The 20,798-nt window shown below is 36.7% G+C and overlaps 2 protein-coding genes across 2 annotated transcripts in view; one reads left to right on the top strand and one right to left on the bottom strand.

Annotated features, from left to right (window-relative positions):
* Positions 1-3: 3 nt before the first annotated feature.
* LOC123563161 (DNA-directed RNA polymerase III subunit RPC4-like) overlaps positions 4-20,798 on the top strand; it is a 34,597-nt gene continuing 13,802 nt past the window's right edge. Inside the window, exons 1-4 of the mRNA XM_045355782.2 lie at positions 4-97; positions 2,673-2,794; positions 3,722-3,820; positions 4,116-4,333. Of these exons, the coding sequence (XP_045211717.2) occupies positions 2,715-2,794; positions 3,722-3,820; positions 4,116-4,333 (397 nt within the window). The 5' untranslated portion in view covers positions 4-97; positions 2,673-2,714. The remainder of the gene's footprint in view (positions 98-2,672; positions 2,795-3,721; positions 3,821-4,115; positions 4,334-20,798) is intronic.
* On the bottom strand, positions 3,153-19,868 carry LOC128550461 (heat shock 70 kDa protein 12B-like). Its single transcript, XM_053529571.1, has 5 exons — positions 19,756-19,868; positions 16,586-16,894; positions 11,976-12,194; positions 7,742-7,892; positions 3,153-7,094 (listed from the first exon to the last, which is right to left on the bottom strand). The coding sequence occupies exons 1-5, from the start codon at positions 19,756-19,758 to the stop codon at positions 6,046-6,048; spliced, it is 1,731 nt and encodes a 576-aa protein (XP_053385546.1). The 5' UTR covers positions 19,759-19,868; the 3' UTR covers positions 3,153-6,045.

Below are 20,798 nucleotides of genomic sequence, written 5' to 3'. Positions count from 1 at the left end.
TCTAAACTGCAGAAACGCATGCTTCTGACAACGTCTGATGTTCCAGATGAAATATTGCACAAATTCTAGCTTTTTTTCGATTGTATCTGAATCAGTTGTAAGTGACCATGAGTTTCATGTTTGCTTGATGGGTCCATAAGTGTATTTTTCTTTTTACTAATTCTAGTGATATTTGCCTCTATTCGAACGCGTATATTCAGTTTGTCATATAATTTCGCGATATTATAGAATTTTTAGTTTTGCCACAGAGGGCAACCGTGTTGTGAAATTCTCAAATTTGGGTATTATCCTGGCTGCTATTATCCTATTGGTTAGATTTGACCTGAGTATGAGCTTGATTGGACTTAGCAAAAAAATTTCAGCATAGAGATGTTTATATGCTGTTACGGATCTCTGAGCTGAAACAAACAAATCCCGTACAGAAACTTAACCAGGAATCGTGCCAGAAATCTGTCATGCTATACTTTCATCAAATGAAATGCAATGGACTCACCTTTTCCTTTAGAATATCCATTTTTCTTTTGATCTGGCATAAAATGCTCGAGTGTCTCCCACCTAACTAGAGGCGTGTAGTCTGGTTCTTCCCAGGAAAGACTGCTTCGCATGTATCGGTGCTATAGACCGGGCACGTTAAAGAACCAGACTGTCTATTCGAAAAGAGCTAGGCTAAGTTAGCCAGACATGTCTGTATCTGAAAAGTTCCCTCTGTCTGTCCTGGGGGCTTTATCTCACTCTGTCCCTCTGGTCAGATCACTCTTTGTCTGTACTAGTAGAGGATGATTTCGCACCCTGTGTGGCTGCAGTTGCTGTAAAGCCTTTGAATTTGTTTATCATGAAAAGGGCGCTATATAAATCTGGTATAATAATAATGATAATAATAAAATAATCAGTGCAACATAATTTGATAAGATTATATAGCGTGACAGACTTATGGCACGATTTCTGGTTAGGTACAATACAGGATTTGTTTCAGCTCAGAGATCCGTAACAGCATATAAACATCTTTGAACTGAAATTTTTTAGCTATCTCAAAAAGTATGTTTGACCTCCATTTTTTCTTCTTTTTATGCCCCCACACGTTTATGTGGTGGGCATATAGCATTGCTGCTGTCCGTCCGTACGTCCGTCAGTACATACTGAAATCTTGTGTGTCCAACTTCTCCCACACTATTGGCCTGATTTGATTCAAACTTTCACAGATGAACAACCTTGGTGTGTAGATGACCATGAAGGAAGGATTTTTTTCTGTGACTATTTTTGCCACAGTTATGACCCTTTGATAGCTTTTGCTAGAGAAATATATTGTCAAATTGTGTGTCCAACAACTATCAGCCCGATTTGCTTCAAACTTTCACAGATGAACAAGCTTGATGAAGGAAGGATTTTTTTCTGTGAATATTTTTACTGCAGTTATGACCCTTTGATAGTTTTTGCTATATTAAGAGGATGGCATGTACAGCATGTGGGGGCATCCATGTCCTATGGACACAATTTCCAGTTATTAAACATATTTCAAACAAAACTCTCATACAATGTGTAAAACTGCATGACAATTACAGTTGAATTGTGCTAAAAAAAGGCCAGAGACATTTCACATTTTGTAGGCAGAAAATTTTATTTACCTTTGTATTTTGTGTCATGTTCACTTGATTGTTTAAAAAACACAAGTGAAGATTGGTCTAAACAATAGCTTACATTTAGAATTTAATTGGATATTGACGAAAATGCGTAGCTTATCAGTTGCACTGAGCCACATAGTGGTTTTAGCAAGATAATTTTGCTATGCAAGCCAAATTGTACCAGTAACTCCATTGCTTGGCAATCAGCATTAAAAGGGAAACTGGCTTCTCTTCTCTCATACCATCATGGTGATGGATTCCATCATGATCAGGAATGAGGTGTCGAGAGTGATTTATTAAAAGTTGTAATACTTGCTTCACAATCGACCTAAAATAAATAAATGAGTATTAACAAAATAGTGGTTTAAGCCTGTAATTTTGTTAGTACACTGATGATATCTTCTACGCTATATTTATTGAATTAGGTTTTGACTTGTAGACGTTAAAACTTCTTAAGTATTATTAAATCTAGAATAACTTGTAATTGGATTTGAGCTCACCATTTATCTTGGACTGTCTTGATTTTTGTGCACTTAGCAAAATATATATTTTTGCCATTAGCTTGCCATTTACTTATATATCCTTTGCCTTTAGTGGATAGGAATTTGGAAAATATCGCAGTATTTCATCATTGGCAAAATATTAGGGATAGCATTTTAATGATTATTCAACTGTTAATGATGTTTACTTAACCGATAAATGCATTATGAAACTTTGTTGGTAGCATCATGATAAAGTCTGCTCCGAAATTTTTCAAATGAGGGTACTTGACCCCTCTTAGGGGCCTCTAGAACTAAAACTAGAAATACCTTTAAACTTCTGACGAACCACTTTATGGATCTTCATCAAACTTGGTTAGTGGCTTGATTATACCTATTACTCTTGCATTAATTGAACTGCAAGAACAAATTCCTTTGCTACTTTCTCATTCAAAATGTTGATCAAGATCCCACAAGTGTCTTATTAACAACTGCTAGCCAGTAATGCCATTAAAATTTATCATTGAAAACCAACAGCGGTTGGTTTATATTTATAGTTATCTCATAATTTTAGAGTTTTTGAGGTGACTTACCACAGAGTGCTACATTGATAGAGATGGCATCAGATGGAGATCCACCACAACTTCCTCGAGGCCTGATTGGAAGAACAGGGGCACCAAGCGGAAAAGGGGCCAGGTGATACATTATTGCTTATTACTATGTTATCAGGTTTTATGATGTAAATGATACCTGCAACATGATGTAGAATCAGACTGCTACAACCAGGTGTTTACTGATTGATGTTGTGAATGGATACTTTTGATATGTACCGGTAACATTTGAGTAGTTACCTTTTATTTCGTCAGCAGTGGTTTTAGAAATTTAAGGAACTTGTTTTTTATGCTGACAACAGTTTCATGAGTGGAGTAATAAAGTTAGAAGTTGTAGCAATCAAAGCCTTGAGATGTCTGGTGGGGGCGGGCTTGGGTAGATTGGTTTTCTCTTTCATGGCAACTGTTGTGTACCTCACAGCAAGGAAAAAGCAGAGAATACCTGAATTTACATTCTGTCTATTAAAAAATTCATGTCACCAGTACTAAATGTTACTGTATAAAACAAAAACAACAAAATCAAAAACAAAGCTAATCACTGCGAAGTATTTAACATTCACCACTTTTACTTTATAAGTATAAATTGGGCTATTAATAATATACTTCTGATCTATTTGTAAGAAAGCAAATGCCAAACTATTACAATACACCTATGAGAAACAAATACAAAATGTGCCTCAAATCTAAGAAATCAACGTGACCTCACATGAAGTTATTTAAATGGCAAGTTCAACCATTGGCTGGAATACCTTGTTATTGATAGATCTTATATAATCTAAATGGTCAGTGTGAATGGAAACAGATTCAGTAAGAACGTCTTGATCATTGATAATTAATTTCCAATGTTTATGAATGGAACAATATTGTGTTACTAAGTGCATGAACATCTTTTTGATGTGATTAGGAATAAAATGAAGATTCTTTGGTTGTCAGAAGTACACTTATAACTTTGATAGTGGGTAAACCTACCCCACAAAACAGAATTTTATTTGGAATTTTTTTTTCATTAAAGATTACCATCAATAAGAGGACCTCGGGATCTGACTTTGGGTGGTGTACAGAAGAAAGTGTTTGTACCAAATATACCTGCTAGAAGAGTTAAAAATGAAAGGTAAATAGCTCAGAAAACTTATTCAGCAGATCTGTGTTTTAGAAAATTCAAATCCATACAGCCAGTTTGATTGTGCTAATGACAACTTTAATTTTAGAAAGAGTAGGTTAAGAAAGAATTTTTTTATCAGTTTGTATTAAACCCTTATTACTGCTACACTGAGCACAGACAGAATTGTTTGAAAATATAATCCTAAAAGTTTTTTTTGTCTTGAAATACTAACTACAAGACCTTTTGCGCATTGTTACATATCATGCTTTAGTTTTCCTGCACTTGCTTTGTGTTTTATTCACAGTGGAACTAGTGATGCAGCAGCAGCATCAACATCAACATCAAAGCCCAATGACAACAAGAACCAGCGCCCCAATTCTGGCCACAGCGGTAGAGGTCGTGACTCTGGAGATAGGGGCAGGGGGAGGGGACGAGGGAGGGGGAGGATGTCAGCTAATGTTATACAGACTCACTCTCTGTTTGAACAAGGTCCTACAGAGAAAGTAAACAAGCCAACTGGAGGTAAGAAATTAAACAAACATGCCCTTATTTTTGTTTGTTTTAGCTTTCTATGGTATACTTAATATTCTATGCTGCCTCATATGATTTCAAGAGGTTGTTGCACTGGCACATTTGCCATTGAAGCGCCTTTGAACGTATATTACATATGAAAAGAGCGCTCAACAAATCTGGTATAATATATATTGAATATGTCCCCAAAATCTCAGGAGTAACAGTGCTAACAGAGAGCAAAATAAGAGAGATGTGAAAACACAGGTCAGGAGTAACAGTGCTAACAGAGAGCAAAATAAGAGAGATATGAAAACACAGGTCAGGGTTATCAATGCTATCACAGAGAGCAGAATAAGAGAGATATGAAAACACATGTCAGGAGTAACAGTGCTAACAGAGAGCAGAATAAGAGATTTGAAAACACAGGTCAGGGTTATCAATGCTTTCACAGAGAGCAGAATAAGAGAGATATGAAAACACATGTCAGGAGTAACAGTGCTAACAGAGAGCAGAATAAGAGATATGAAAACACAGGTCAGGGTTATCAATGCTATTACAGAGAGCAGAATAAGAGATATGAAAACACAGGTCAGGAGTAACAGTGCTAACAGAGAGCAAAATAAGAGATATGAAAACACAGGTCAGGAGTAACTGTGCTAACAGAGAGCAGAATAAGAGATATGAAAACACAGGTGAGGAGTAACAGTGCTAACAGAGAGCAGAATAAGAGAGATATGAAAACACAGGTGAGGAGTAACAGTGCAAACAAAGAGCAGAATAAGAGATATGAAAACACAGGTCAGGAGTAACAGTGCTAACAGAGAGCAGAATAAGAGAGATACGAAAACACAGGTGAGGAGTAACAGTGCTAACAGAGAGCAAAATAAGAGATATGAAAACACAGGTGAGGAGTAACAGTGCTAACAGAGAGCAGAATAAGAGAGATATGAAAACACAGGTCAGGAGTAACAGTGCTAACAGAGAGCAGAATAAGAGAGATATGAAAACACAGGTCAGGAGTAACAGTACTAACAGAGAGCAGAATAAGAGAGATATGAAAACACAGGTGAGGAGTAACAGTGCTAACAGAGAGCAAAATAAGAGATATGAAAACACAGGTCAGGAGTAACAGTGTTAACAGAGAGCAGAATAAGAGATATGAAAACACAGGTCAGGAGTAACAATGCTAACAGAGAGCAGAATAAGAGATATGAAAACACAGGTCAGGAGTAACTGTGCTAACAGAGAGCAGAATAAGAGATATGAAAACACAGGTCAGGGGTAACAATGGTAACAGAGAGCAGAATAAGAGAGATATGAAAACACAGGTCAGGTGAAACAATGGTAACAAAGAGCAGAATAAGAGATATGAAAACACAGGTCAGGAGTAACTGTGCTAACAGAGAGCAGAATAAGAGATATGAAAACACAGGTCAGGAGTAACTGTGCTAACAGAGAGCAGAATAAGAGATATGAAAACACAGATCAGGAGTAACAGTGCTTACAGAGAGCAGAATAAGAGATATGAAAACACAGGTCAGGAGTAACAGTGCTAACAGAGAGCAGAATAAGAGAGATATGAAAACACAGGTCAGGGGTAACAATGGTAACAAGGAACAGAATAAGACATATGAAAACACAGGTCAGGTGAAACAATGGCAAATTCATCCTATTTATGTTGTGTAGTCAACACTATGCTATCTAACTATATTGCTTTAACTCTAGCCCAAGAAGTTCAGATTTACTTCTACTTTTTTGCCAGTCATATCATCTTTTGCTTGCATTTCTATTTCTGTTCCACCAAAACACATTGAAACCGTAAATGCTCTTTCCAGGTTTGTTTTTGGATTTGGATTTGGAATCTGAATCGTCAGGGATCCAATACAGTGACAGTTTTCAGTATATACTGGATTCTTTTCCTCTGAAACATAAACTGGAAAGCCTAATTTTCTTTGTGACCTGTTCACAGGATAGAATGTATTGGAAACTAACTGTCCGGTTTTAATATTTTGATCTTTTTCTACAAGTTTGCTAAATATTTGACCACATCTTTCACCTGCATCGGTATATATCTTCTTGCTGAGGGGATGTATTCTAGGATCAAATGGTATTAAAATGTTGGTTCCATATGTATACTTTAATACTCTCTCTGTAAGTACGCTTGGATTATGACCATACATAAGTGCTCCACGCAAAATAGCTGACTGGGGCTCTATGGGAATTACAACATTCAGGTTTGGAAAGGCGGACTTGATTGCCCCTTGTAGCAGCTGATTTTCAGAATACCCTCCTACCATTAAGATAGCTTTCAGATTGCTGATATTTTGTTGCAGATCCTTTACATGATTGACAGTCTTTTGTACAGATTCTTGAAAAAGCATTGCAACTGTGTCACTAGAACACTGGATTTTATCCCCGCCAACAAGACGTACTTTGTCAGAATTTTCTGATTTGTCAAGAAATGTTTTTAAAGTTGTTTTTCGGTCATTTTCAAACAGTTCAACCAGATTTCTTGGCATTTCAATTCTGATTTCTCCATTTGGCTTAATATGACGCTTCTTTACCTCAAAAGCTCTCAGGAAATCTAAATAATCTTCTTTAAAAGTGTCTTTGAACTTAGTGTAAAGATCTGGCCCAAATAACTTCCCTAAGAACTCTTCATAGGCTCTGTCAACCATAGTTCCTCCCCAGCCACCACCACTTGCTGCTGCTACTTCTTTTAAACCTCCATGAGGAGCAACTTCATGGACAGTAATGTCTATGGTTCCTCCTGCAATATAGTGAATGGATGTCAGACTCAGTAAATGAAATATTTCTCTAATCAACTAAGGTGATAACCTATGGTTGAGTGTTTTGAATCACTTATGGCATTCTGCTGATGACAGTAGGGGTCTCAGGTGGCAAATTATGGAGTGACTCCTTCCACATGCTGTCATCCTATAAAGTTTTATGTCTGTAGACCAAGGGGTTTCCCACTTGTTAAGTGGAAACTCATTGGAGCCTTCATGAATCTGCATTCTTGGCATTTGACATACTTACTGAAAACAAGAGGGATTATTTACTAACCACATTACAAACAGCTATGCTTGCTGTTTAGTTTTATGGCCTTAGGCCCAGGTATTCTCAGCTTAATGATTGGAAACCTTTTCCTTTATCAGTCACTGAGAAATTTACCTTTGACCTACTGAGACCCAAAATAATAGTGGTATTCTATTAATCATAATCATCCTATAAAGTTTGATAAAGATGATCTCACTATTATAGATTAAACTGAAGATAAAAAAGGCTTTCCATTCAAGAATTACTATCCCTCGAAATATCAAGGGTACATGCCATCTGTTTTAAGCAGTGCAGCCAGATATTAAATGATAATGATTTTGAGAAGGGACAGGGTCATGTAGTTAATGAATAATGTACCTCCAGCATCGATTATCATGTATCTGTCACCAACTTGAAGTCTTGACAAAGCTCTCCTTCCGACAGTTTTCTCAACTGGAAGTTCATAGCAAAATACTGAAGCAGCCTCTGGTTCCAATGCGATTGTTTGTCTTTCTTTTGGTATTCCTGCCTGAAATGTTAGTAGCATGCCAAACAAAAAAGTCAGAACTGTAAAAGTCAAATGTTTTCCCATCCATCTTAATCTGTTGTAAAAAGATGTGCATTCTGTTTTTGTACAGGCTTGCCATTGAAAATTTAGTCAACATTGCTGTTACAACATTACTTATAAATGAAACATCTCTGACAATGGATATGCAAACGGTGATGGTTTTCAAGCTTTATGACCCAATGATATTACTATGAAGTCATAAAAATTTGTAGTGGCTTAATTTCCATGAATTGCATGGTTGTGTCAGTCCTCAAAAAAATCTCATTAAACGAATAAGATTCTTATTCACTTTATAACAAATTGATATCCCAATGAAATTTTGGTTTTGGTCAAATTACCAAATTTCATACCTTCGAATTAAATGATTTCACAGTACATAGAAATTGAGATGACATACTTCATTTTGTGCTTACACATTCTGCAGCCTCTTCAATGAACTGACATTCTTCACTTTGTGCTTACCCATTTTGCAGCCTCTTTCATGAACTGACATTTTTTATTTTGTGCTTACCAGTTCTGCAGCCTCTTCAATGAACTGACATTCTTCATTAATTTTTGTGCTTATTCGTTCTGCAGCCTCTTTCATGAACTGACATTCTTCATTTTGTGCTTACCCATTTTGCAGACTCTTTAATGAACTGACATTCTTCATTAATTTTTGTGCCTACCCATTCTGCAGCCTCTTTCATGAACTGACATTCATTTTATGCTTACCAGTTCTGCAGCCTCTTCAATGAACTGACATTCTTCACTTTGTGCTTACCCATTCTGCAGCCTCTTTCATGAACTGACATCCTTCATTAATTTTTGTGCTTATCCGTTCTGCAGCCTCTTTCATGAACTGACATTCTTCATTTTGTGCTTACCCGTTCTGCAGCCTCTTTAATGAACTGACATTCTTCATTAATTTTTGTGCTTATCCGTTCTGCAGCCTCTTTCATGAACTGACATTCTTCATTTTGTGCTTACCCATTTTGCAGCCTCTTTAATGAACTGACATTCTTCATTAATTTTTGTGCTTACCCATTCTACAGCCTCTTTCATGAACTGACATTCTTTATTTTGTGCTTACCTGTTCTGTAGCCTCTTTCATGAACTGACATTCTTCACTTTGTGCTTACCCATTCTGCAGCATCTTTAATGAACTGACATTTTTCATTTTGTGCTTACCTGTTCTGCAGTCTCTTTCATGAATTGACATTCTTCACTTTGTGCTTACCCATTCTGCAGCCTCTTTAATGAACTGACATTCTTCACTTTGTGCTTACCCATTCTGCAGCCTCTTTAATGAACTGACATTCTTCATTTTGTGCTTATCTGTTCTGTAGACTCTTTCATGGACTGACATTCTTCACTTTGTGCTTACCGATTCTGCAGCCTCTTTAATGAACTGACATTTTTATACGCCCTAAGGGACGTATTATGTTATACCCCCGGTGTCCGTCTGTCCGTCCGTGCGTACGTCCGTCCGTTAGCAATTTCATGTCCGCTCTGTAACTCTTGAACCCCTCGAAGGATTTCAAAGAAACTTGGCACAAATGTTCACCACACCGAGACGACTTGCAGAGCTCATGTTCCAGATGACTCGCTTCAAGGTCAAGGTCACATTTAGGGTCAAAGGTCATATCAGTTTGTTTTGTGTCTTCTCTGTAACTCTTGAACTGCTGGCAAAAATGTTCACCACACTGAGACGACGTGCAGAGCCCATGTTTCGGATGAGTCGCTTCAAGGTCAAGGTCACACTTAGGGGTCAAAGGTCATATATGACTTTGCTTTGTGTATATTGCTCTGCATTGCAGTGCTCTTGTTTTTATATAGCAGATTCCTTTTTTGTTCACTTACAATAAAAAATTTTTGAATTACTTCTCTTTTATGTTACTATAAATAGCTTATTTTGAAACTTTTTTATTATTGGCCGTAGGGAAAAACAGAGACCACTTTTCTGTGGTACAACATGGATTGTACTTCCAATTTTTATACGCCCGTTTGAAAAACGGGACGTATTATCATTATGGGAACGTCCCTGGCGGGCGGGCAGCATCCACAGACTTTGTCCGGAGCATATCTTCTTCATGCATGGAGGGATTTTGATGAAACTTGGCACAGTTGTTCACCATCATGAGACGGAGTGTCATGCACAAGAATCAGGTCCCTGGTTCTAAGGTCAAGGTCACACTTAGAGGTCAAAGGTCAAATTCAAGAATGACTTTGTCCGGAGCATATCTTCTTCATGCATGGAGGGATTTTGATGAAACTTGGCACATTTGTTCACCATTATGAGACGGAGTGTCGTGCGTAAGAACCAGATCCCTAGGTCTATGGTCAAGGTCACACTTAGAGATCAAAGGTCAAATTCAAGAATGACTTTGTCCGGAGCATATCTTCTACATGCATGGAGGAATTTTGATGTAACTTGGCACAATTGTTCACCATCATGAGACGGAGTGTCATGCGCAGGTCTCTTCTTTAGAATTTCTTCCCTTTGTTACTATAAATAGCTTATATTGTAACTTTTTCATTACTAGTCGTAGGGAAAAATCGAGACCACTTTTCTGTAGTACAACATGCATGTTACATCCAATTTTGAGGTGTATTTTGACCTATCTCTTTTTTTTTTTTTTAAGATTAACTTCCCTTAGTTGTTTCTATAAATAACTTATATTGTAACTTTTTTATAATTGACTGTAGGGAAAAACCAAGACCACTTCATAGATGTTTCTTTCAAATTTTAGGTGTATTTTAAGGTGTCTCTACCTGGTAAGGAGTTTTTATGTGGATTTAGAAAAACAAAAGAATCACAATAATTACTAAACAACCACAAAATTAAAATTCCATTTGCAAATACAGGTGCTAGTGTTAAGAAATTTGCTGTGACGGGCGTATATTGTGACATTCTGGCACCCTTGTTAGATGTATTTTGACATACCTGTACCTGGTAAGGATTTTTTTGTGGACTTTGAATATTTTTTTGTGGACTTAGATTTTTTTTTTGAAGTTCTTCCCTTTGTTGTTCCAGTCCTTTGGGCTTCAACAGTCAAGTTCTTTAAATTTTGCTCCCATCCTCTGATGTAACCCTTCGGGTGTATATTGCCCCGCTTGGCGGAGCTCTTGTTCATTTTGTGCTTACCCGTTCTGCAGCCTTTTTCATGAACTGATATTCTTCACTTTGTGCTTACCCATTCTGCAGCCTCTTTAATGAATTGACATTCTTCATTTTGTGCTCACCCATTCTGCAGCCTCTTTCATGAACTGACATTCTTCATTAATTCTTGTGCTTACCCGTTCTGCAGCCTCTTTCATAAACTGACAATCTTCATTTTATGCTTACCTGTTCTGCAGCCTCTTTCATGAAATGACATTCTTCACTTTGTGCTTACCCATTCTGCAGCCTCTTTAATGAACTGACATTCTTCATTAATTTTCGTGCTTACCCGTTCTGCAGCCTCTTTCATGAACTGACATTCTTCATTAATTTTTGTGCTTACCTGTTCTGCAGCCTTTTTCATGAACTGACATTCTTCACTTTGTGCTTACCCATTCTGCAGCCTCTTTAATGAATTGACATTCTTCATTTTGTGCTCACCCATTCTGCAGCCTCTTTCATGAACTGACATTCTTCATTAATTCTTGTGCTTACCCGTTCTGCAGCCTCTTTCATGAACTGACATTCTTCATTTTGTGCTTACCTGTTCTGCAGCCTCTTTCATGAACTGACATTCTTCACTTTGTGCTTACCCATTCTGCAGCCTCTTTCATGAACTGACATTCTTCATTAATTTTTATGCTTATCCGTTCTGCAGCCTCTTTCATGATCTGACATTCTTCATTAATTTTTGTGCTTACCCGTTCTGCAGCCTCTTTCATGAACTGACATTCTTCATTTTGTGCTGGCCCGTTCTGCAGCCTCTTTAATGAACTGACATTTTTCATTTTGTGCTTACCCATTCTGCAGCCTCTTTCATGAACTGACATTCTTCATTAATTCTTGTGCTTACCCATTCTGCAGTATCTTTCATGAACTGACATTCTTCATTTTGTGCTTACTTGTTCTGCAGCCTCTTTCATGAACTGTTTAGCTTCATCTCTCCAGATGGCAGGAACTGTTAGTATCCAGGAAATATCTGACTCTATATCATCCAGTTGTGTATCTTTTACACGCTCTAGTAGGTTTTCTTTGAGATACTTTATTGCTAAGGCAAACACTTGAATAGCTGGGAGAGTCTTTTTTGATTCATCCTCCAAAGTCATTTGTAAATCAATTTTCTGAAGAAAAACATCATTTCTATATTTATATCAATTAATGAAAAACTTTCTTTCGAACCAGAGAAGCAAGATTTTAACATTTCTTTCACTACTCTGCATAAAAGATTTTGGAAACTGCCATGGACCAGTGTTATAAACTCAACTTTGAAACAGAGAGGTTTGTCATTGGGTCATATTGTATTACATCATATACACATTTAATATGTAATTGAAAGGATATTGGAATAATTTAGTTGAAAAGTTAGAACTGTCTTGAAACAGAAGTCGGACCTTGTTAAAGCACGCCAGTCACATTTAAATTACACTTTAGGGATTTAGTTAAGGAATTAAAAGACCGACATAGAGTTAGATCCCTGTTAAAAATGTTTGGTTTATTATTTTTATGCCCCCACTTTGTGGGGGGCATATAGATTTGCCCTTGTCCTTTGTCCATCCTTCCAAGAATGTTGTGTCGCGCCTAGCTCCAAAAGTATTTGACGTAGAGTCACAAAACTTTATAGGAATGTTGGTCAGCATGTGTAGTTATGCACCTGGAGTTTCGCGTCCGGATTCATTCAGTCGTGTAGGAGTTATGGCCCCTGATTTAGTAAAAAAAAATGGTCATTTTAATGTTGTGCCGCGCGTAGCACCAAAAGTATTTGACCTAGAGTCACCAAAGTTTACAGGAATGTTGGTCAGCATGTGCAGTTGTGCACCTGGGGTTTCGCGTCCGGATTCATTCAGTCGTGTAGGAGTTATGGCCCCTGACTTAGTTAAAAATTGGTCGTTTTAATGTTGTGTCGCGCCTAGCTCCAAAAGTTTCCCAAAGTTGATCTGTGTCCTTTGTCATGTAGTTGGGGCATCAGTGTCCCATGGACACATTTCTAGTTTGTATAGTGTTTTATTCCATTTTCTGTCCATCTGGAGTCACATCTCAGACATAGTGGGATTAATTTCAGTAAAAAATGGTAGGAATGTTAACTGCTACAGGGCAATGTGGCCTTGCAAGTTTCATCCTGATTGGTTGAGGAAGACGGGATTTATGGCCGTACAGTGTATATATATAGAGTGTTTTTATCTGATTTTTTGTCCGTCCGGAGTCATATCTCAGACATGGTTGGAAAGATTTCTATAAAACACAGTAGAAATCTTAGATGTTATAGAGCAATGCAGCCCTTTAAGTTTCATTTAGATTGGTTGAGGAGTGTGTGTGTGTGTGTGTGTGTGTGTTCGGGTTTAATGTCTTTTTCTGAATCAACAATTTTTCAGTCATATAAACGACGGTGTCTACTTGTAGCAGTGAGCACAATGCCCAAATTTATAGTGCTGCTTCACTGAAATATCACGCCATAGACACAGGACATGATACCCTACCCAGTCACATTAATTGGTTGAGGAAGACAAGATTTATGGCCCTTTATACTTATATATAAAGTACACAAATAGTCCATTTTCTGTCCGTCTGGAGTCATATCTCAGACATGGTTTGAAGGATTTCAATAAAACATGGTAATAATTGCAGTTGGGAAATGTTGCCCTGCAAGATCCAGTGCATTTTATATAATTAGAGCAATGCAGAAATAAATCCTGGAGGCCAGGATATCCCAGGTAAATCCTGAGATATCCTGGGATATCCTATGTGGTATTTTAAGAGCTCAGCTTAAGACAGGAAAAGCCAGGACCAGAATAAAAGAAGACAGGATAAGGCAAGACAATCCAGGACTTATATAAATTGATTGAGGAACAGGCAGGACAAGCCAGGACTTCTTAAAATAAGATTCAATAAGCTGTAACAAATGTAAATCATAATTTTCTTTATGCAGGAAATCCCAGGATATCGTCAGAAGCCTTCATTTTCATTGGTTCCTTTCTTGATGCAGGAAATCCCAGGATATCCTGAGAAATCCTGCATCAAGAAAGGAACCAATGAAAATGAAGGCTTCTGACGCTGTTATACATGTGCCAAAAAAATATTCCCCCTTTTTCTGTTTGTTTTTCTGTGATTATTGCAAATTCTGTTGGCTAAAGAATGGTCAAATTCACTCTTGTACTGTATATATTTATATCAATAACATTCTAGATATTCCTTCAGTAACTATATTGTACTCAAGAAAATTGCTCATGAATACCAAAAATTTGAATGTAAACAGGAAGTGCTTTGTTCATGTTGTTGCTGGCACATGGAATGGAGCAAAATATTTTAACTGGAATCTCTAAAAATGCTTAAGTTTAAGAAGAATATCAGGTAAGAACATTAAACTTTTTAATTTTAAATTTAATTCAAACCTGTCACAGGACCAGAAAAAAATTATAGACTAAAATACCATCTTTATTTCCCTCAGTGTCTTAATTAAACTTTTACCTGGTCATAGGTATTTTTTGTTCAGGTATATGTGAAGGATAGATAATTATGCTTCTGTAACAAGAGTTTATCTAATACTTGTATATATTTTAGGTGATTGTTATATAAATAAATTTGAACCACTGACTTAATTACATGGGTGCCTAAATATAATGAGGGACAGGCTGAAGCTGGTCAGGCAAAGGCTGATTACATTCAGCAGTTGATGAAATGAAATGGTAAAAAGGAAAAGAGATGTTGAAAAATTATGCTAATTTGAAAAAAAAAACAACAATACAACCTGTCAAATATGATCATATTTAAGTATAAAAATAACATTTAACATTTGACATTTTTTATTACATTAATTTTTGTTTATACAGTTGTCAGTGTTTGTGAGATACCTATTATATGAATTCCCCCAAAAAGGAAGAAAAGCTTACAACTTGTGTTTGTCTTTAGGGTCTCATTTCAGTCTAATAATAATCTTAAAGCTACAAAAAGTTAATTCTTTCCAAATGAGACACAATGATTGATTATTTCTAACAATTATTTTAAGGTAAAGTCCTGCACCCAGGATAACCTTGGATGTCCTGGCCCCAGGATTCATTCTACTTGCCAAGAAATCCCAGGATATCCTGGCCCCAGGACACTACCATCCTGGCTTCCTGGGATTTCCTGGTCCTGGTACTCCATCTACATCCCAGGAAATTCCAGGATATCCTGGCCCCAGGACACTTTTTTCAATCTTGGCTTCCCAGGATATCCTGGGATTTCCTGGACCTCAAAATGTTATTTTCTACACCCTGGCATTTCCTGCTTATACAGGATTGTCCAGGAATGTGCAGGAATAAATCCTGTTCCAATTACCGGCGTGAAAAATCTTGAGATATCCCAGGATATCCCAGGAAAATGGCAGGAATTTCTCCTGAGATAACCTGAGATATCCCAGGATAATCCCAGGATTTCCTGGCCTGTTTTCGCACGGGAATTATTAGTGTTTATTCAAATTCTTGTCCATCCAGAGTCATGTCTCAGAATTGGTAACAGGATTTCAAAAAAAAACATGGTAGAAATGTTAACTGCTATAAAGAAATGCGGCTCTGCAAGTTTTAGTTGGATTGCTTGAGGAAGATAAGATTTATGCCCCTTTGTATTTATATATAAAGTACACAAATAGTCCATTTCTGTCAGTCCAGAGTCATATCTCAGACATAGGTTGAAGGATTTCAATAAAACATCATAATAATTGCAGCTGGGAAATGTTGCCCTGCAAGATACAGTGAAATTGCTTGCAGGAACACATGAGTTATGGTCCTTAGTACTTACATAATGCTTACTATATAGGACATTTCTGTTCAAATTTAATGTCTTTTGAAAGTCCATTTTTGCTATGGGATATTGTGAACAAGCTTAGTACATGTATAGCTTTCTTGGAAACTGATATACAGTATGCATTTTGGTCACTGGTGTCAAGGTCAAGGTAGCTTTTACTAAATATAGAAAATATTTTCTGATCAATAACTTCTGTAAGGAATAGGGTATTGCGTCGAAACTTAGAATTAAGGAAGCCTGCTTGGAGGCCAGATTTTAGACCTATTTTGGATTGCTTAGGTCAAGGTCAAGATCATTGTTACTAAAAATAGAAAATTGGTTTTCTCATGAACTTGAACTTCAGTTGGGAATGAGGTAAGCAGATAACCTGATAAATAAGTAGCTTTCATAGAGACAGTTTTTTTGTTTAATTTTTGGTAACTTGGGTCAAGGTCATTGTTATTGAATATAGGAAAATGGTTTTTGATCAATAATTTAGAATGAGTAACTTTTAAAAAGACTGAAATTCAATTGCATTTAAGTGCTTTTTGTAGGCAGAAAATGCTTCCTAAATAGAGGCGAAGCCCAGGGCCCGATACCAGTTCACTGAATTTGCTTGTTGGTTCTTAAAAGTTGGCTTAGACAGCTATGATGAAAAAAGAATAATGAAATTTTGGACCCAGAAAATTGATGGTTTTGGAGGGATTTTCAGCGGTTTCAGTTTTGAGGGGTTCCACTGTAGAGTATTCATGATTACCTTTGTTAACTTCTGATGTAGCTTCATCTTGAAATGTTTGAAAAAGTAATAGTCTTGGCCTTCACCTCTTCCATGCTTGTCTTCATACATATCCTCTGCTTCATATCCAAATGCTTCAACTGTTTTTCCATCAGGCCTGATAAGTATGCAAGTTGGTGTCTTCTGTGTTGCAAGTGATCCGGTACCTGAGTACCAGTAGCTGATATCGGCTTTCCTTCTATCTGTCTTATAATCATGAGCAAACGAGAAGGCCCATCCAGAGTATGTGGTTCCAAAATCTATTGCGGCCACTAGGAGTGGTTGTGCCAGCTGAAGATTGAAGGAGAATCTGTCAAAAACCTTCAAGTTATGATTATGTAAACAGACAACCTGTTGAGGAGACTGACTGAAAGTGGGACTGAAAGTGGCCACTTTAGGCAGTTGTCCAGTATATCCAGATTTTCAGTGAAGGACATCAACATTGGTTTAAAACTTGATTATACTTACAGTGAAACACCGCTCGCTCGAGGTCGCAAGGGGATGAGCAAAATGCTCGAGTTATCCATGGTTTCGAGCGACCCAAACATTGACCAACATACGAAGAAAATTTAAGTTTGTTTTACCAATTGTCATCGAGACCATTTGCAGAGGAAACGGTGATGCGTAATAATAACACACTCGTGACATTTTCACAAAAACATATTGCAAACGTTATTTATGATAGATTGTTAATGGCACATGTGAAGAAACAGCTAAGACATTTTATTTTCATGGTTTTTTTATTTTATTTTTTTTATTATTTTAAATACTGTAATCGAATTCGCAATTTTCTTCTCCAAATTAAGATCTCATAATTATTGTCTCAACTTTATGAAAAGACTATCTTATTTCCTTTATTTGCATGCAAACAACTGTTGATTAAAATATTCAGACCTCATAATTATCTCCTCGATCTCGCAGAAAAAAGTAATAATTAATAACAATTTTGATCAGTAAAATTTTTCTTCCACCTTTCGTCAATAATTAATCTCATTATCAGGTCAAATATACCGACAAACATACATTTAAGATAGTCGGGGAATTGGCCATGCAATTCTCACGGCGTGCGAAAATTTTAAATTAACCGATACATTCTGACCACCGAAGGTGTGAAAAATTTTGACACCTCTGCTCGAGTTTGCCATAAGCAACAAAGAGTAAATTAATACACAGGGACCAGGTGTCATGCTCGAGCGATCGAGTTATCGATGCTCGACCCAGCCATGGTAATTTCACATAGAAAATAGAAGGAAATCGGCCGAGACCACACGAATTGCTCGAGCGAGCCCGGGAGCTCGAGTCATTGATGCTCGAGCGAGCGGTGTTTCACTGTATTATGTATATGAGGTGGTAATTTATAAAAGGTACAAATTCTTGCATTATGTTATGCATGTTAAAAAGCTGATATATAATGTTTTCTTTTATAACATTATAAAAACCTTTGTCTTTATAAGATATATTACAATTTTATATGACAACCTTATATGATAACTTCCTCCTCTCTTTCCTCAGGAAGGGACACTGTCTCATTAAAGATAATAATAACTTTTGGTTTTAATTTTGACATCCTGTTATAAGGGCTTTAATATTATATTGACATATTTGCTTTGAAAATGTTATAGCAATAGTTTTAATCTACCATCATCGATGTACAAAATATTTTGATTTGTGGCAGTTTTGTGCCTATTAGGCTTGTGGGTAACAAAAAATTTACCTTAAAAAAGTACTAATTAGATCATTATCTCATAAATTTTTTCGATGTTTAGACAGCTAAATTATCTGAGACCTTATTTTAACAACAGTACAGTAGAAAAATATAACACCTTCTTATTTTACCACATAAGTTATAGTGACCTCTATTGTGCATTTTGCTGACTTTTCTAATGACTGCCTTATACAAGGTCATGCTACATAAAGGGTCATTTATATAGGGACTTCTAACGGTTGCACCAGAAGGTGAACATTCTAAGCAGGATCATGCTATGTACAGGACTGGTGACCTCTCAAGCAGGTTAGACTGTACATTCATTAAATAGCCTATACTGCAGTCTATGGGTTGTACCTAGTTAGCTCCACTATTCAGAGAATAGGGGGAGCTATTCTACTCGCCCTGGCGTCGGTGTCGGTGTCGGCGTCGGCGTGACCTTCCTTGGTTAAAGTTTTTCGGCAACCTTTGCTTTGTTTTTCTGTCATATCTTTGTTACTATTGCTTATATCTTACTGTAACTTCACATAACATTGTCCAGCAAACAAACAAAGTATGTGCAGGGGCTAGGCCCATTTTATGTAAGGTCAAGGTCACTAAGGTGTTATACTTAGGTTATTTTTAAGGTTAATGTTTTTCGGCAACCTTTGCTTTTCTGTCATATCTTTGTTACTATTGCTTATATCTTACTTTTAATAACTTCACATAAACATTGTCCAGCATACAAACAAAGCATGTGCAGGGGCTGGGCCAATTATACCCATGGTCAAGGTCACCAAGGTGTTATACTTAATAGGTTATTTTTAAGTTTAAAGTTTTTCGGCAACCTTTGTTTTTCTGTCATATCTTTGTTACTATTGCTTATATCTTACTGTAAGTTCACATAAACATCGTCCAGCATGCAAACAAATTTTTTGACAGAATTATGCCCCTTTCTTACTTCGCTTTCTTATTATAACTTTAGTATAATATAAGATAAAAACTTGAAACTTAAAATGTATCTCTATCATCATCATCTGCATGTGTGGTAACAATCCATATAACTCTCATTTGTATTTTTGACCAAATTATGCCCCTTTCATACTTAAATGTTTTGACAAACTTCTTTTTCTGGACATAACTTTGGTACTATATAAGATAATGACTTGAAACTCAAAATATATCTTTACCATCATCATCTGCATGTGTGGTAACAATCCCAACTCTAATTGGTGTTTTTGACAGAATTATGCCCCTTGGAGTATCTTCCTTTTAAAGTAGAGGTCTCTTATTGAGACATATGTTCATGATTTTACTGTCAAATCGCCGAATAGTGGAGCGCGCTGTCTTACGTACAGCTCTTGTTTTTGATTAAAATTAATATCAACACTGCAATTTTTTTGACCTATGAAATGAATTATAATACACAAGATTGTCATCACTAAAAGTATTGAAGAAATTAACTTACCATTTCTTTTGATGTAAATAGTCTGTTGTTGTCTATAGTCCAGCTCAAAATGTTTATGAATAATCAATATAAATGACTGTTATCTCATATTGCATATGCAGATCAAAGGTTTGATAATAGAGGCTGTGTGTGGGTGATAATTGAATCCGGATGATCAGATCCATTTTGAAAGTGTTTGTATCTTAACAAAGTCTGAATTTGCAATCACATTCCTGTCAAGTTATCAAAATATGAAAGAATGAGACTTTTGCAAGTCCCGAAGCAACGAGTTGTGGTGGACGGGGGGTATTTTGGGGATCCCGCCCTAGAAATTTTTTAAAAATATACATGAAAATATGCATTCTGGTGCTTTCTGAGACCATTAAATTAAATATGAATTTCAGGTCCACCCTTTTTTTTGCCTTGCTTTAACACATTCTATATGGAAAACACATTATTTATTTTGTTTGATTTTATTTCATGATACTAGAAAATTTAGCTACTTTCAGTTTGAACCTGCACCGGAAAAATGGTTGTGCAAACAACTTACTTCCTACATAGCTTGCAGAAAGCAAAACTAGGTCCATTGTCTGCTTTTCTAAGCCAAGGAAATTCCAGTTCCTACGCATTGTTATATTTTGAAGAATAATTCTTCTTCTTTTTTTCTGGCATCTTCATGTTGTTTTTTTTTCAGTGTCAGTCAAGGTCAAGTGCGCGAATGGTTCTAGTACTTTTCTGACAATGCAACGTCCACGAATAGCATATAATAGGCCAAATCGAACTCCATTCTGCAGAATTTACTGGTGCAGAAATTACGAGAAAGGAGTAGCATGATAACTGCAGATTGTTGAAGACATAGAACCGTTTTATCAATTTTTGCCACCAAAACAAATCAGATCCCTGTCAGTTCCCTTCCTGGCTAAGAAAATTCCAGAGGATTCCATGGAATGTCTGTGAATTTCCATGGAAGTCCGGACTACAGAGTATTCGGACAAACTTTCCGGAGTTGGATATGAAATACTGCAGAAAAATGTCCAGGGATATCCAGTGTACTTTCCATGGAC

Source organism: Mercenaria mercenaria, chromosome 2, assembly GCF_021730395.1.
Source record: "Mercenaria mercenaria strain notata chromosome 2, MADL_Memer_1, whole genome shotgun sequence".
Lineage (NCBI taxonomy): Eukaryota > Metazoa > Mollusca > Bivalvia > Venerida > Veneridae > Mercenaria > Mercenaria mercenaria.
The sequence above is the reverse complement of the archived record's forward strand: the minus strand, read 5'-3'. Positions and strand labels throughout refer to the sequence as shown.